At 41.3% G+C, this 15,937-nt stretch overlaps 1 protein-coding gene across 3 annotated transcripts in view; it reads right to left on the bottom strand.

Annotated features, from left to right (window-relative positions):
• Positions 1 to 15,937, bottom strand: part of LOC148530746 (uncharacterized) — a 134,599-nt gene that overhangs the window by 8,437 nt on the left and 110,225 nt on the right. For all 3 annotated transcript variants that reach the window (XM_088468364.1, XM_088468365.1, XM_088468366.1), the window contains 5 exons: positions 14,914 to 14,962; positions 11,687 to 11,807; positions 7,240 to 7,334; positions 2,954 to 3,019; positions 1,634 to 1,733 (listed from right to left, as the gene is read on the bottom strand). In XM_088468364.1, coding sequence (XP_088324490.1) covers positions 1,634 to 1,733; positions 2,954 to 3,019; positions 7,240 to 7,334; positions 11,687 to 11,807; positions 14,914 to 14,962 — 431 coding nt within the window. The remainder of the gene's footprint in view (positions 1 to 1,633; positions 1,734 to 2,953; positions 3,020 to 7,239; positions 7,335 to 11,686; positions 11,808 to 14,913; positions 14,963 to 15,937) is intronic.

Raw genomic sequence — 15,937 nt, 5'->3', positions numbered from 1 at the left:
GCAGTCAGACCACCAATGAGCACTAAGTGTATAAAACTAAGCAAAGTTACCAGTGTTGGATTTTTTTTTTTCAGCACATTTTATTCAATGCATAACAATACCTCAATGTGCAGAAGGCATAGATAAAGCTAGTGTGCTGTCTGCTTCCTGGTATAAAGGGAAATGTAATTGCTGGGGCTCTGATTTAATCTCTTATAATGACAAGGATTAAAACCATTAATCCAGTATTTAAATTTACAATAATCTACTCCCGCTACCTCTTACTACAGGTCCTGGATAATACTGAATAGTAAACACTAAACAGATGTAATTAATTATTAAAGATTAACTTTCAAGTGTCAGAACAACAAATCAAACCTTACTGATGCAACTGCAAAAGTTTCCTCCCATTTATTATTGATATCACACAGAGGGCAGCATTAGTCCACATCTTGCAATTCATTTTATGACTGATTTTCCCTCTCCATTATGGTCTATGTAGAGCTGGGTGACCCATAGTGTGGGATTCCCTAGTGTGGCTGGTGCGCAGCTCAGTTGTGTGTACATACACAATGGAGATAGCAGGCCAGGAGACATGACATCACTCCTGGCCAACTAACAGCACATCCGCTTGTGTGCAATGACATCCCTATACACAGATGCTCGCTAAGGATGCTGGGAGGACAGGTAGGCTTTATAGAGCTAAATTCTGTCATCCACATGTTTTCTCTTACTCTTTCATGCAGATGCTCTGGATGCAATTGCCTCCACTTCTATTCCCCTACTATCCCACTAAGTGTACAATATATGGGACCTAGAATAACACTATATACTATGTTGGCCTCAATACAGGAGCCCATGTGAGAACACAAGAGCCTATATGGGGACAAGGATAATGTTAAGACAACTACATGGTGCTAAGAGGTCAGTTGATGCTAGGGGGATGTGGTGGTGTTGCCCATAGCAACCAATCAGGTTCTTCTTAACATTTATCTAGCACCTTCTAGAAGATAATACTTAGAATCTGATTGGTTGCTATGGGCCACATCTCCACTTCTAAAAAGCCGCACTGTAGTAAATATACCCCTAGGAGTTTTATTCTGATGTCTGTCTACCCTCACAATAATCTAAAACAAAGAATTCATTCTGAGCACAAAAGGAACTGTGGCTGTAGGTAAAGTTGAAATGGTCCTTTGCAAGTGGTCATTTAACCAGATTAGTTATTAAATGATCTTTAAAGTATTTTCCTTGCTGTTAGTCATCATAATTTAAAGAGCGAATGAATTCATCAGTAGTTCAAACCCTCAAAAGCAAACTTGTTAAGAAACCAGAATGTACAGATATAATATATGTCACAAAAAGCTTTGTAGACCCATGTAACATCACTGTCTGGCACTTTCTATACTCTTGGGGGAAAATTCAATTAATTGTAAGTTACCTTGCACATGGGTTTAACACAGGTAAAGTGCCTTGATTATTTCAAATAGTCTTGTGAGATTAGCATCTCACCCTGGAATAGGGGCTTAATACAACTCATTTTTACATTTTACCAGTTTGTCTGGTCAGCAGCAGTGTCCCTGGAAATGACCTTCAGATATTGGCCACTGTGCACACACTGCTTCCTCCTGAACTATTCACTTTCAGCATGTCTTACTTTTGTGCAGTTTCAGTATAGTATAAGCCATGGCTGGCAGGACTCGCTCGCCTTCCAAGATATAGATGTCCCACAACCTCAGAGTAAGTGTGAACGGCGTCTGGAAAGATGAACAGAAACACATGCACTGAGGTTAACATACCAATCTTTATGTAACCCAGCTCTCCCCTAATCCATGCAAGCGGCTTTCCCTGCCCCTAGTTCTGCAGAAGCTGGTGCAGGAAGGTAATGTTGGAGGCCTCCAACTATTGTGAAACTTCTAGCCTCAGCAGGCTAGCATTCGTAGTTCCACAAGAGCTGGGGAGCCATTGGTTGCATATCCATGATATATTAGTGTGGGCAACCTACAATTGTGCAGGTGTTGTAAAACTACAAGGTCCAATATATGCTGGGACTTGAAGGTCCATAGCAGCTGGAGAACCACTTCTGCACTGTAGTGTTCATGATGTTCGCTAATTGCTATTGATAAGATACACTACTTCTGTTCTATATGCCGCCTCAGTTCATCTATTTTATTTTTCTCCATCGTCTTCACCTATAAATAGCACAGTTGTAACTGTACCGTGTTAGATCAAGAAAGAAGACATTTTTAATTTATTTATTTTTATTTTATTTTTTAAAAACATTTTACATCAGCAAGTATGGTGGACAATATTTTATTTCATTAAAAGATATTTATGTAATAAGTGTCATGGTGTTTATTTCTAAATACTGTTTTACTGTAGGTATAATATACGGGACTTAATTGCCAAAAAAGAATGGTACATTTAAATATTGGGAAAAAACACACCCTTAAAAAAATACAAAAAGGCTAAATTACATGAAAATTGTTTATTGCTCTTTTTCATTATTCTGTTTAAGCAGCTAATGCATATAGCATGTACAAAACGTCACTGTATTGACAATATTGACATGGTTGAAATGTCAACATTCACATAATGTCGACAGTCATTATGTCAACATTGTCAATGTCGACAGCCGTAATGTCAACAGTACCTGTCAGTGTTAGGTCTCGAAAACTGTAAAAATGCTATGTTGACATGACCATGTTGACATTCAGAACAAGATGACATTCTGGTGTCGATATTCTGAATGTCGACATGTCATACCACACCTGATTTTGCTACAAGACACGATGAATGGGAATATCCATACCTAGGACTATCTCTTCTATAGGACGTTCATCAAAGTAAGCGATAAACATCAGATTGAAAGCATTTATTGTCATGTAAGGACCAGAAAAACCTATAGATGTGCAAATGGGAATAAATGCATTATGCTTGTGTACCAATCAAAAGACAGCTGAATTATTGTCTTTACCCGATCTAAGAAGCACTGCAAAAACCACTTTGTCGTATAAATCCCAGTGGACATATCCTCTTTGTCCTGTAAAATAGAACAAACAGGGTTCAAAGACAAAAGCAGAAAACAGGTAGCATAAAAATTAAACTGTAAAGACTAGTTTGGAAATATAATCTAATAATGGCCCTGATTCACGGGTGTACACTATGCTGATATTTACGCAGTTGGACAATGTTTATATTAGAGATGTGCGGGTTCGGTTTTACTCGGATATGTTCGGATCTCAAAAAACGGCATCTTATTGGCTAGCGGCTATCATGTGTTTTGGATAGCCAATAAAATAAATCCGAACTTGCGATAATTTTGTTGAAAAGAAAAAAGAGTAAAACCGAACCCGCACATCTCTAGTTTTTATTACAGAGCATGTGTCTAAGTCGCACGGCACATGCAACCAGGTGCTTCTGCGATGCCATTCACAGGGAGGATTAAAGCTACAAACACAGGGTACAATATCTATGAACGATAACGATATCGTTCAATGATAAATCCTTCATATCGTTCATTTTATGCAGCGAACGACCAACGATGCGCGTTTACGCATGAGCAATAATGATATCTATGTTCGTCCGTACATGCAGGCCAACCGGGACGATATCGTCAAGAATTGCCTGTTCAGAGATGTCGCAGGATGACTTCACTGAAAGATCTATCATTCAGTAGATATCTTTCAGTGTGTATACCCAATATTGTTTGTCCTGCACTACAGAAAGTTGAAGGGAAATCATTCAGCGATATCGTTGTTTGAGCAGATCGTACTGTGTGTATACTGCTTTAGAAGCAGAGTGATTGACAGTTATATTTGTGGGTGGTAACAGAGTGGTGGTTAGAAAAATGTGGGCGGGTTTTATGGGAGTGTCTGATCCAGCGGCTGTGTCTTTGTACACAGCTACACTGGTGCCGGCATCCTAGTTCCATAATTTATTCTGGGTAGCCATGAGGTTATTTAGAAGGCTGATGATTGACTGATCTGCAACATTTTACACAGATACTGCGACTTTTTAGGCAGATGTTTGGATTTGCAGAGCGGACGTGTGCGCAGCAATACATTATTATTATTATTATTATCCTTTATTTATTTGGCGCCACAAGTGTTCCGTAGCGCCTTACAAAGTACATAAACAAATAATTTGACAACTGACTTACAGTAAAAAATAGGACAAGGACATGGATAATATACATTGATACATAAGTGACCATAACAACTAGATATGCAACAGAGCGTAAGCAACCAAGTGTTAGGTGCCCTGGTGGGGGGTAAGAAGTAGGTGAAAGTAGAGTAAGGAGAAGCACAAGAGGGTACAGGCCCTGCTCGTAAGAGCTTACATTCTAAAGGGGAGGGGCAGACAAACAGGTGTGACACAGATGGGGTAAACGGAGGAAGGAGCATGTTGCAGCAAGTTAGGATGGGAGCTAGAAGGCTTTGATGAAGTAGTGGGTCCTGAGAGCCCGTTTGATGGATTGTAAAGAGGAGGAGAGTCTGATAGGGAGAAGGAGAGAGTTCCAAAGGTCGGGAGCAGCATGGGCAAAATCTTGGAGGCGGGAGTGGGAGGAAGTAATCAGTTGGCATGAAAGGCGGGGTGCGTTGTTTGAGCAAAGGGGGCGGCCAGGAGAGTGGAGGGAGATGAGGTCAGAGATGTAAATGGGAGAGGAATGGGTGAGGGCTTTGAAAGCAAGTGTGAGAACCTTGAATTGGGTTCTAAAAGGGAAGGGGAGCCAGTGGAGGGCTTGTAGGAGAGGGGAGGCAGATGTAGAGCATTTGGAGAGGAAGATGAGCTGAGCAGCAGCATTGAGGACAGACTGGAGAGGAGAGAGATGGGAGTAGGGGAGGCCAGATAGAAGGTTACAGTAGTCCAATCTGGATATGACCAGTGAGTGTATGAGGGTTATGGTGGCATCCTGGGTGAGAAAGGGTCTAATCTTGGAAATATTTTTGAGATGGAAGCGACAGGACTGTGAGAGGCTCTGGATATGTGGTTTGTAGGAGAGGGAGGAGTCCAGTATAACTCCAAGACAGCGCACTTTGGGACTAGAAGAGATAGTTGTGCCATCAATTGTTAAACAAATAGTGGGAAGTGAGGTTATGTTGGAGGGTGGAAATATGATCAGCTCAGTCTTAGACATATTAAGTTTAAGAAACCGCTGGGATATCCAGGAAGAAATAGCAGAGAGACAGGGAGGCTGCGATATTTGCATATTTTCGCATAGCAGCTATGTAAAATGTTGCAGTCACGATGGGTTTACCAAACAACTTTGAATCATGCCCTATGTCCCTTAGATAATTACGTCAATGCTAATTCTACTACAAGCCAATCCTGAATAGATGTAACTGTTCTTCAGTAACACTATAAATTACTTATGTACTATACGTGGAGGTACGTTATAGTAAGGGAATTGTCCAGAATTGGAATACCACTTTCATTTCTTACTGGCTAATGAGTATTGAAGATTGCTGATATATGGAATAATAGCAGTCCCACTTCTACACTGTAGCTCATGACAGCACCAATTTACACATGACAATATTTTCACACACAGGGTCTATTCTGATCACATTACCATGCACTTCTTCAGCAATAACACCGATCACATTACCATGTACTTTTTCAGCAATGACACTGATCATATTTCCATGTGCTTCTTCAGCAATAACACTGAACACATTACCATGTTTCCTCAGCAATAACACCGATCACATTACCATGTGGTTCTTCAGCAATAACAAGGATCACATTACCATGTGTTTCTTCAGCAATAACACCGATCGCATTACCATGTGCTTATTCAGTAATAGACTGATCACATTACCATGTGCTTCTTCAGCAATAACACTGATCATATTACAATATGCTTCTTCAGCAATAACACCGATCATATTACCATGTGCTTCTTCAGCAATAACACCGATCACATTACCATGTGCTTCTTCAGCAATAACACCGATCACATTACCATGTGCTTATTCAGTAATATACTGATCACATTACCATGGTCTTCTTCAGCAATAACACCGATCACATTACCATGTGCTTCTTCAGCAATAACACAGATCACATTACCATGTGCTACCTCAGCAATAACACTGATCACATTACCATGTGCTTCTTCAGAAATAACACTGATCACATTACCATGTGTTTCCTCAGCAATAACACCGATCACATTACCATATGTTTCTTCAGCAATAACACCGATCACATTACCATGTGCTACCTCAGCAATAACACAGATCACATTACCATATACTTCTTCAGCAAAAACACTGATCACATTACCATGTGCTTCCTCAGCAATAACACCGATCACATTACCATGTGTTTCCTTAGCAAAAACACTGATCACATTACCATATGCTTCTTCAGCAAAAACACCAATCACATTATCATGTGTTTCCTTAGCAATAACACCAATCACATTACCATGTGCTTCTTCAGCAAAAACACTGATCGCATTACCATGTGCTTCTTCAGCAAAAACACAGATCACATTACCATGTGCTTCTTCAGCAATAACACTGATCGCATTACCATGTGCCTCTTCAGCAATAACACTGATCGCATTACCATGTGCCTCTTCAGCAATAACACTGATCACATTACCATGTGCTTCTTCAGCAATAACACTGATCACATTACCATATGCTTCTTCAGCAAAAACACTGATCGCATTACCATGTGCCTCTTCAGCAATAACACTGATCACATTACCATGTGCTTCTTCAGCAATAACACTGATCACATTACCATATGCTTCTTCAGCAAAAACACTGATCGCATTACCATGTGCTTCTTCAGCAATAACACAGATCGCATTACCATGTGCTTCTTCAGCAATAACACAGATCACATTACCATGTGCCTCTTCAGCAATAACACAGATCACATTACCATGTGCTACCTCAGCAATAACACAGATCACATTACCATGTGCTTCTTCAGCAATAACACAGATCACATTACCATGTGCTTCTTCAGCAATAACACAGATCACATTACCATGTGCTTCTTCAGCAATAACACAGATCACATTACCATGTGCTTCTTCAGCAATAACACAGATCACATTACCATGTGCTACCTCAGCAATAACACTGATCACATTACCATGTGCTTCTTCAGCAATAACACTGATCACATTACCATGTGCTTCTTCAGCAATAACACAGATCACATTACCATGTGCTTCTTCAGCAATAACACAGATCACATTACCATGTGTTTCTTCAGCAATAACACAGATCACATTACCATGTGTTTCTTCAGCTTGGGGAAAAACTTGCTGAGAATCTGTTCATGGTGACTCTGAAATCTCTGGAGCTTTGGGAAACCAGGGATAAAAAAACCTTTAAAAGGAAAGATAACATGGGTGGTTTGTTATATTATAACATATATATTACTCAACAAAATATTTTTATGCGCAGAGTAACTTTATAATCTGTGAAATATGTCAGAAATAGCCATTTATATAGGAGATACCGTGTCCTCCCTACAATAAATTATCAAGTTATTATGGGGGGACGAACCCGGTCATGGAACCTCAAATAGCTGTAATGATCTACAATACAGAGTACATGTGTATGAAGCACGGCCTGTCAGGAGTTGGACTTATGCCAGAGAAGGCACCTGTGCGCAAAGCACATTGTGCAAGCTCTGGGTTGTGACTTCATTGGTTTGGATGTGGGGTGGTTTATACAGACATGGCATGGCCAGTGTATAAAACACAGCCCATTCCCTTCATGGTCAGTGTCCAAATCAGAGACCATTGAACGGGACCCATTCTATGATGATCATATATTTAATAGCAACGTTAATCAGGTTTTACTTCTGTTGTTCAGAATATGGAACCTGTGAGTACCGGTACACTAAAAGCCATGGATGACAATTCATTCTATATAGGCCAGTGCAGTCTACATGATAATTACTGTAGTAGTATTATTGTATTTCAGTATAGAATCATTTATGCTCGTTACGTAACTTCTTTAAAACAATGCAAAAATAATGCATTGTCAAAAGGTGCAATTTTGTTTCTACTAACGTAAAAACACAGACCTAAATAAAGGGACTAGAAGATAAAACCAGTTAATGGTCTGGTTACTGTATGGGCAATGTCTATGTAACCTAATAATCCCACTAACATGTTTTTTCAGGATGTCTAGGGTTCATTGGATCATGCAATATGCAATAGCAAATATGCAATAAATCTAAAGGAAACCCTGAATTTTATTACATTCACTAGTAGTACTGTATGTAAGAGGCAGCAACTATAATCCATCACATACTGTAGACACTGAGCATAAAGTAATCTTTAAATACAAACGCAGAGCTGATAGATTACAGCAAATTATACACTCACTGGCCATTTTATTAAGTCTACAGGTACAGATGCTCATTAATTAACATTTTATTCTAATCTGTCAATCATATGCAACAATGCATAAAAGCATTCAGAAACGGTCAAGAGGTTCAGTTGTTGTTGAAACCAAACACCAGGATGGGGGAAAAAATGCAAACGGACTATGGAATGTTTGTTGGAGCCAGATGGGGTGGTATGAGTATCTCCGAAACTGCTAATCTCCTGGGATCTTCAAGCACAACAGTTTCTAGAGTTTACAGAGAATTGTGTGCAAGACAAAAAAAAATCCATTCAGCGGCAGTTCTGTGGGCAAAAATGCCTTTTTAAGTAAGAGAAGAATGGCCAGACTGGTTCAAGTTGACAGGAAGTCTGCATTAACTCAAATAACCATGAATTGCAACAGTGGTATGCAGGAAACATCTCTGAATGCATAGTATATAGTATATTGAACTTTGGAGCAGATGGACCACAGCAACAGAAGACCACCCCAGATTCCGCTCCTGTCAACATGAAACTGTGGCTGCCGTGTGTAGAGGCTCGCCAAAACTGGACAGCTGAAGATTGGAAAATATACAGTATGCTTGGTCTGATTAATCTTTATTTCTGCTGCATCATGCACACAGTACCCATGGATCTATCCTGCCGTGTGTCAATGGGTTCAGGCTGATAGAAGCCTAATGGTGTGGGGAATGTTTAGTTAGGCCCCTCAATACCAACTGATCATCGTTATATGCCACAGCCTACCTGACTATTGTTCCTGATCATGTGCATTCCTTCAGGGCCGCATTCTGCCCATCTTCTAATAATTACTTCCAGCAGGATAATATGCACCATGTCACAAAGCACATGTCATCTCAAGCTGGTTCCACAAACATGACAATGAGTTCTGTGTACTCCAATGAGCTCCACAGTCACCAGATCTCATTCCAATAGAGAACCTCTGGGATGTGGTGGAACAGGAGATTCGGAGTGTGCTGCTGACAATTTCTGCAGCAACTGTGTGATACTATCAGGTCAGCATTGACCAGAATCTCTAAGGAATGTTCCCAGTACATGCTGAATCCATGCAATGAAGAATTCAGGCTGTACTGGTGGCAGAGACATGTCCATCACAGAACTAGAAAGGTGTACCAAATAAAGTGGTCACTGAGTGTATATTAACATAATGATCATGATCAGTGCCGGCTCCAGGCATGTACTGTCAGTGCGGCCGAACAGGAAAACCTGGCTTTCACAATCTCCCTGAAATGCATTTTCAAAAGTAGGCAAGTTTGTTTTATGGTTGGGGAGGGCGCAGGGAAGGAGCGTGCAGATGGATAGGACAGGACGGCGCATGGTGTAGAGACACCTAGCGCCGGCCCTGTTATGTGGTCTCCAGTGGCTACTGTTACTAGTCTGTATTCTACAGTTATAAATAAACCAAATAAAAAACATTGTATCAGCAGTTATTGGATCTTTTATATGGAATGCTTCAGGTTTTATGGGTAAAGGATTTAGGCCCTGATTCAGAGCCGGACGTTCTGACCAGAGCGCTCGCTCTGAATCAGGGCCCTCCTCCATTAATATGGAGCGTCCTCCTGGACGCTCGTATAGCTGTGGGTCACCACCCACAGCATATACGAGCGTCCAACAAGATGGTCGCGATGGTCTTGCGAGTGAAACCCTGTGGTCGGGTTTCTCAACCGCAAGCCCTGGAGTGATTTTGGCTCTATCAGAGCCAAAATCACTCCCACTGACATCACTAGTGATGTCAGTGGGGCCGGCTTCAGACGGTAGGCGTTCCCATAGGAACGCCTACCAGTCACCATCGACAGCACGCCCCCTTTGGTGAGACACTCCGAGCGAAGGAAAGTCCTTCGCTCCCCGGGTCTTGCGCATGCGCACGACGGAGCTCCCTCCGTTGTGCGCATGCGCAGTGGGGAACATCGACCCACTTGCGAGCGTACTGCCACTCGCGAGTGGGTCTGAATGACCCCCTTAGTTTCCATAATGTGGAGCCCCATTCAATAATATACCGAAATACATATAAAAATCTCCAATGTCTTTCTCCTTCCCCTCCTCTGTGTAGCAGGGCTCCTCACTATGATTATTAGCTTTATGGGAAAAATGCATAGCTGTATATATTTGTTCACTAACTAAAACGTTTGTATAAATTATAATCAAAACAATGATTGAAGTTTTTAATTTTGGCCACTAGATGGCAGACAGCAATAACTGTCTTCCAAGCCTGCCGTAGAATTACAGAAGAAAAGGGCCTATCCATTAGACGACTTTTTGAACAATCCGACCAAAACCAGGAGGTTTTGGTCAGATTGTTCAGAAAGTCGTCTAATGGATAGCCGGCAAGGATCAGCGATGCGCGTGCACGCTGGGTCCTTGCTGACCCCGACTATCTGTGGAACATGCTGGTCAACCTGACGACGATCGTAACGTTCCACATGTTCACAGACAGGAGGTCGATCTCCTGCACTGAATGACGTTCAGTGAACGACGTTCAGTGCGGGCAACGCACCCGGTGACCTTAAGGACTGAACGCTAGACGTTCAGTTTTTCAGGTCGCCTAATGGATAGGCCCCTTAAGAATTATTACACAGAGTCCAAGCACTCAGCTTTTGGAGTGCAACTTTGGAGAAGGTTGTATATAGAGTCTAGGATGCGATCGGACAAGTCTATAGGCGCATATCCACTACACGATATAAATGGACAACGATTACGACATAGTTATAGTTCATTAATCGTGCAGTGAATATGCCGGCAACGACCAGTGATGCGCGCTCCCGCTGGTCGTTGTCAACATCTGTCATAGCCTGAACATACTGCACAACCTGACTATATAGTCAGGTTGTGCATGTTCGGGGATGAGGGAGGGTGCCTGCACCGAATGACATATCGTTCAGTGTGGTCACAATAACCACTGCACAGTATAATGAACGATTGTACGATAAGAATGTTGTTATCGTACAGTCGTTCATTAGTCATGTAGTGGATATGCACCTTAAGGGGAAAATGTAATGAACTGCGATCTATCATAGGCGTCTATTCAGCAATCAAATATCTACTTAAAGGAAATGAGCATTTATGCATTTTTTAAGTATTCCCACTATTCAGCAAAGGGTTAACCAGAGAAGATAACACAGTTATGTTTATACCCAGCTTGCACAGTATCGCAATGTACAGAGCTCATTCAATTTCCCTGTATGGTAGTCTAATAAAATATATATAAATAAAAATAAACTGTGAATGTTGGCTCTTTTTAACATGACCATTGTTAAAGGCCTATAAACTAAACTTAGAAACAGGGAATATCTGCCTTCTTATGATATTTCACACCCATGAACTCACCATGCATTGCGTGTCTCTGGTTGGTTAGCAGCTGAGCTAGAGCCCAAAATGCATCCTCCTCATTTAGGTACATGAGCAGCACAGCTGCAATTTGACTCATCCCCTGACAGTAACTCACTTCCTGTGGAATACAGAAATAAAGCATATCAGACCCATAAGTGTCACAGGTGCCCAGACCACAGGGAGCAGCGATCATTAAAGCTTATCTGCACATTATTGTGTACAAACTGGCTATAAGCTTGCTACACTCATGGGTGTTGGAACGGGTGGGGGTGAGGGGCAAGGGGGCGGCTCAACCCCCCAAACGTTTGAAAGGCACGATGGTTGTGGACGGTCAAGGGCTGTGCTTTATAGCAATAGGCTGCATGGCCCCTGCACTGAATGGAGGAGGAGGTGTGAAGTGCGGTCTTTAAATTAAAAGACCACACATTACACCTCCCCCTCCTCCGTACGTTGCAGGGGCCGTGCAGCTTATTGCTATAACGCACAGTCCCTGACAGTCTGCGGCCGCCGCTCCAGTCCCTGCGTGCCCAGCCCCAGCAACAGGTAAGAGAAAGGGAAGGAGAATCCTATTTTATGTTACCCCCCCCCCCCCCCCCCAACAAAAAATCATTCCGACGCCCCTGGTTAAACTCATCTATATATCTCAACATCCATCTGCTATATTCATATGTTCTTTAATGATGTGTAAATAACACCTATGTGTGTTACCTTGTGCTTTGAAAACAGCGCAAACATTTATCAGCTTTTCTGCAGGATTAAAATGCATGTCCACACATTTGTTATTACATGCATATATCCCGATTAATATTAACATGATTTGCAAAAGATTGTCATTAAATTGACAGTTATGATATCAATATGGTTAAAATGCTGACATATGAAAATTTTGGCATGGACCGAATGTTGATATGTATTTAATATACTAAACACGTAATAATGATTTTAACATACAGTAGTACATTGCACATAGAGCGGTTCTGGAACACTGTTAAAAAATGAAAACCGTAAAAAAACTGAATATTGTCGTTTTTCAATCATAAATATAGGTAACATGTTTACACTACTAAAATGAACACATTGCTCACCTTAAAAAAATTATATTGATTATAAGTAAGATGGGCCCAATGCAAAAAGAATGGCACAAGTGCCAAAAAACATTAATCTAGTGCACATCGAAAAGCTATGTGTTAGCGAAAAACTAAAGCTGGACGTCGAAAAGAGAGGCCGTCCTGTAACTACTTGGGTAATATGGAAAATTGCAGTGAAAATATGGCTCAGTCATCTAAAATTTGAGTTTCTCTTAAATCCATTTTATTAGAATATAGATTCCCAAAACCAAATGCTAGAAAAGACATGCTGGTGATAGTACACAGTTACAAGCAGCGAAGATTTTCAAACTCCAGATAAAAAGTGTTATCCCGATGCCGGAACGCCGGCTAAGGTGTTATGACAGGCGTCAAGATACTGACGCCTGTCATAATACAGAACGCTGCGGGCCCAATCGAGATAAGTACGGGTGCCCGTTCTGTTAGCCTCGGGGGGGGGAGGGTTAGGTTTAGGGCACCCCGGGGGGACTTAGGGTTAGGCACCCCCCTGGGAGGGTTGGGGTTAGGCTAGGTGAAGGGGGGGTTAGGATTAGGCACCCTGGGAGGAGGTTAGGGTTAGGCACCCCTAAAGGCATGTTAGGGTTAGGGGGGGAGAGGGGGGGTTAGACAACTTACCTCAGCCTGTCGGGATTTCAGCCTCTCGGTCTCTCCTTGTCGGGATTAGCTGCCAGTAATACAATCCCTTTCCCAGTTAACTAGTGTTCATTTTTTAGTTTGCTGTAACAATTTTGTTTCATAGTTAACATAGAAGCAGACTAGTAAAAACTGTCTGATGACAAGCACGCAAAACATACGCAGGGCAAACTATGTTGTCTGAGCACGATTACAGAGATTGCTGAAGTGGGCAAGAAAGAATTATTTACTGTACGGGGGAGGACAGTCTGCAAATTGTTCTGCTTGGAAGGATCATACGGTTCAGCTGGAGATGGGACACACTGCACAGGAGAGGTTGTAACTGCCTAGAATACTATGATAGTATACATCTTTAACATTGCTGCTTGCTGAACATATTACAACTATCTAAGAGTGTGTGTATATATATATATATATATATATACACACACACGCACACGTCACACACATTTATTATACACGATCACACAAGTGTCTTCAATTGCTTAATCAATTAATATTTTAAAAGCTTTGGGCAAACTGAATCACAAGCATTGCTAGCTTACTGTTTAGCCAGGTGTATATCTGTATCTATGTACCTCACCGAAGTATTTAACTATAATATATATATATATATATATATATATATATATATATATATATATATATTTGGTGTGGCTGTACAACTATCTGTTAGGATTGTTTGTGTATTGGGGTTCCTTGTGTTAATGTTTTCCTGAACATGCCTGGAAGTCTTTGTGGCGTACTGGCTAATACATATTTGCAAACTTTTGCGTTTAATACTATTGTTACAGTTTATTTCTTGTGAAATTAAACCCTGAAGGATTTTTTCTTAAACTTGCATTGATATTCCTCACCGTCAATGCAGATGTGTCCTTATACACAAGTCGCACCAAATCTGTCTGCGCACCAGGTCCCAGGCGACTGGGCTGCACCGACTGTCTTTTCGCTCAAAATGCATGTTCTATGCGCACAAATAAAATGACTGGTAGTGACAAACCTGTACGTACACCACTGTGACTTCTGACGTTTGTACATCTGTGTGTGACAGAGTCTGAATCTGTGCACAAAGGGCTCCGATGCGAATAGCCGCAGCTTTCCTCACGCCAAGTTCTGTGCTTAATCTGCGACTTTTGTACATGTGTGAAACCCATTCCTATGTGGTTAGAGTTGTAGCCTAGCATCTCTAGTACACTATATGTGGCCTTTTGATGATTCTGTGATGTATATGATACACAAAATGTAAAGAAATATATGGTACACTACTCTTGTCTGAGCGCCTCAGTGGTGGCAGTCGTCTCGTGCGTATGGCTTATTGACGCTACGTGTATGAGAACACAACTGTACACGGACTAGAATAACAAAACATAATAATATGCTTATGATTGGGTGTTAATAAGAAGGCTATGTTCCACAGCACTGTGATGACAGGTTTCATGGACAGTAATGAACGCTGCATTCCTTCAATTATCCATATAAACTTACCGTATTGTAGACAGAGTAAGCCGATAACACATCAAATAACGCCCTCTGCCTGGGGAGAAGCGCAATCACAGGCATTAATATAGTCAATTAATAAATTAAACAGAAAAAAGTGCATTTCATCTTAATTAAAATAATTGGGTGGCTCATTGTTTTTAGAGATATAACTTTTTAATTTTTTATTTATAAATTGATTTCATTTTTATTTATTTTGTGCTTGTAGTATTGCCATTCTTAACATTGCTGCTATTTAATATGCTTACAATGAACATGAGCGCTCCCTCCATCTGTAATATTTTCTAAACACATGACTGTGATTAATGAGAGCCGCAGCTAAATAGGGGAGCGCTAGTGTTTTTAGTCTTAAAATAATGTGTTTACAGGAATCAATAATGTGAGAAATGGAACTTAGAAAACCGTGTTCAGCGGTACCAAAAAAAAGCCACTGTGAAATACAAAGAAAGAAAAGATGTCCTGCTCTTTAAACCTACGTTTGTATTGCAATTCCAATACAGAGATTCCAACATGTAACGACCACGATGGTTGTTACCTCCCGAATGAAGAGCTCAGACGCGGCTTCTACCTTTGTAGAGCAGTGTCTGAGCCTTCTTTGGCTGAGAGAGGTCACCCCCGCCTCTCTGTCAATGGAGTCAATGAAGTCAATGGAGAGCCGCAGGGTTACTAAAGTTGATTCTGCTGTTCCCACCATTGACTTCAATGGTGGGAGCCGTTCATTGGATGACAGAGGCGAGGGCTGACCTCTGTCAGCCAATGAACGCTCAGACACGGCTCTGCACGGCAGCACAGATGGTATAATGGTTAGCATTACTACCTCACAGCACTGAGGTTGTGGGTTCAATTCCCACCACGGCCCTAACTGTGTGGAGTTTGCATATTTGTGCTTGCGTGGGTTTCCTCCGGGTACTCCGGTTTCCTCCCACACTCCAAAAATATACTGGTAGGTTAATTGGCTCCGAACAAAAATGAACCCTAGTGTGTATGTGTGTGTGCATGTGATAGGGAACAT

Source organism: Taudactylus pleione, unplaced genomic scaffold, assembly GCF_031769625.1.
Source record: "Taudactylus pleione unplaced genomic scaffold, aTauple2 ptg000085l, whole genome shotgun sequence".
NCBI lineage: Eukaryota > Metazoa > Chordata > Amphibia > Anura > Myobatrachidae > Taudactylus > Taudactylus pleione.
The sequence above is the reverse complement of the archived record's forward strand: the minus strand, read 5'-3'. Positions and strand labels throughout refer to the sequence as shown.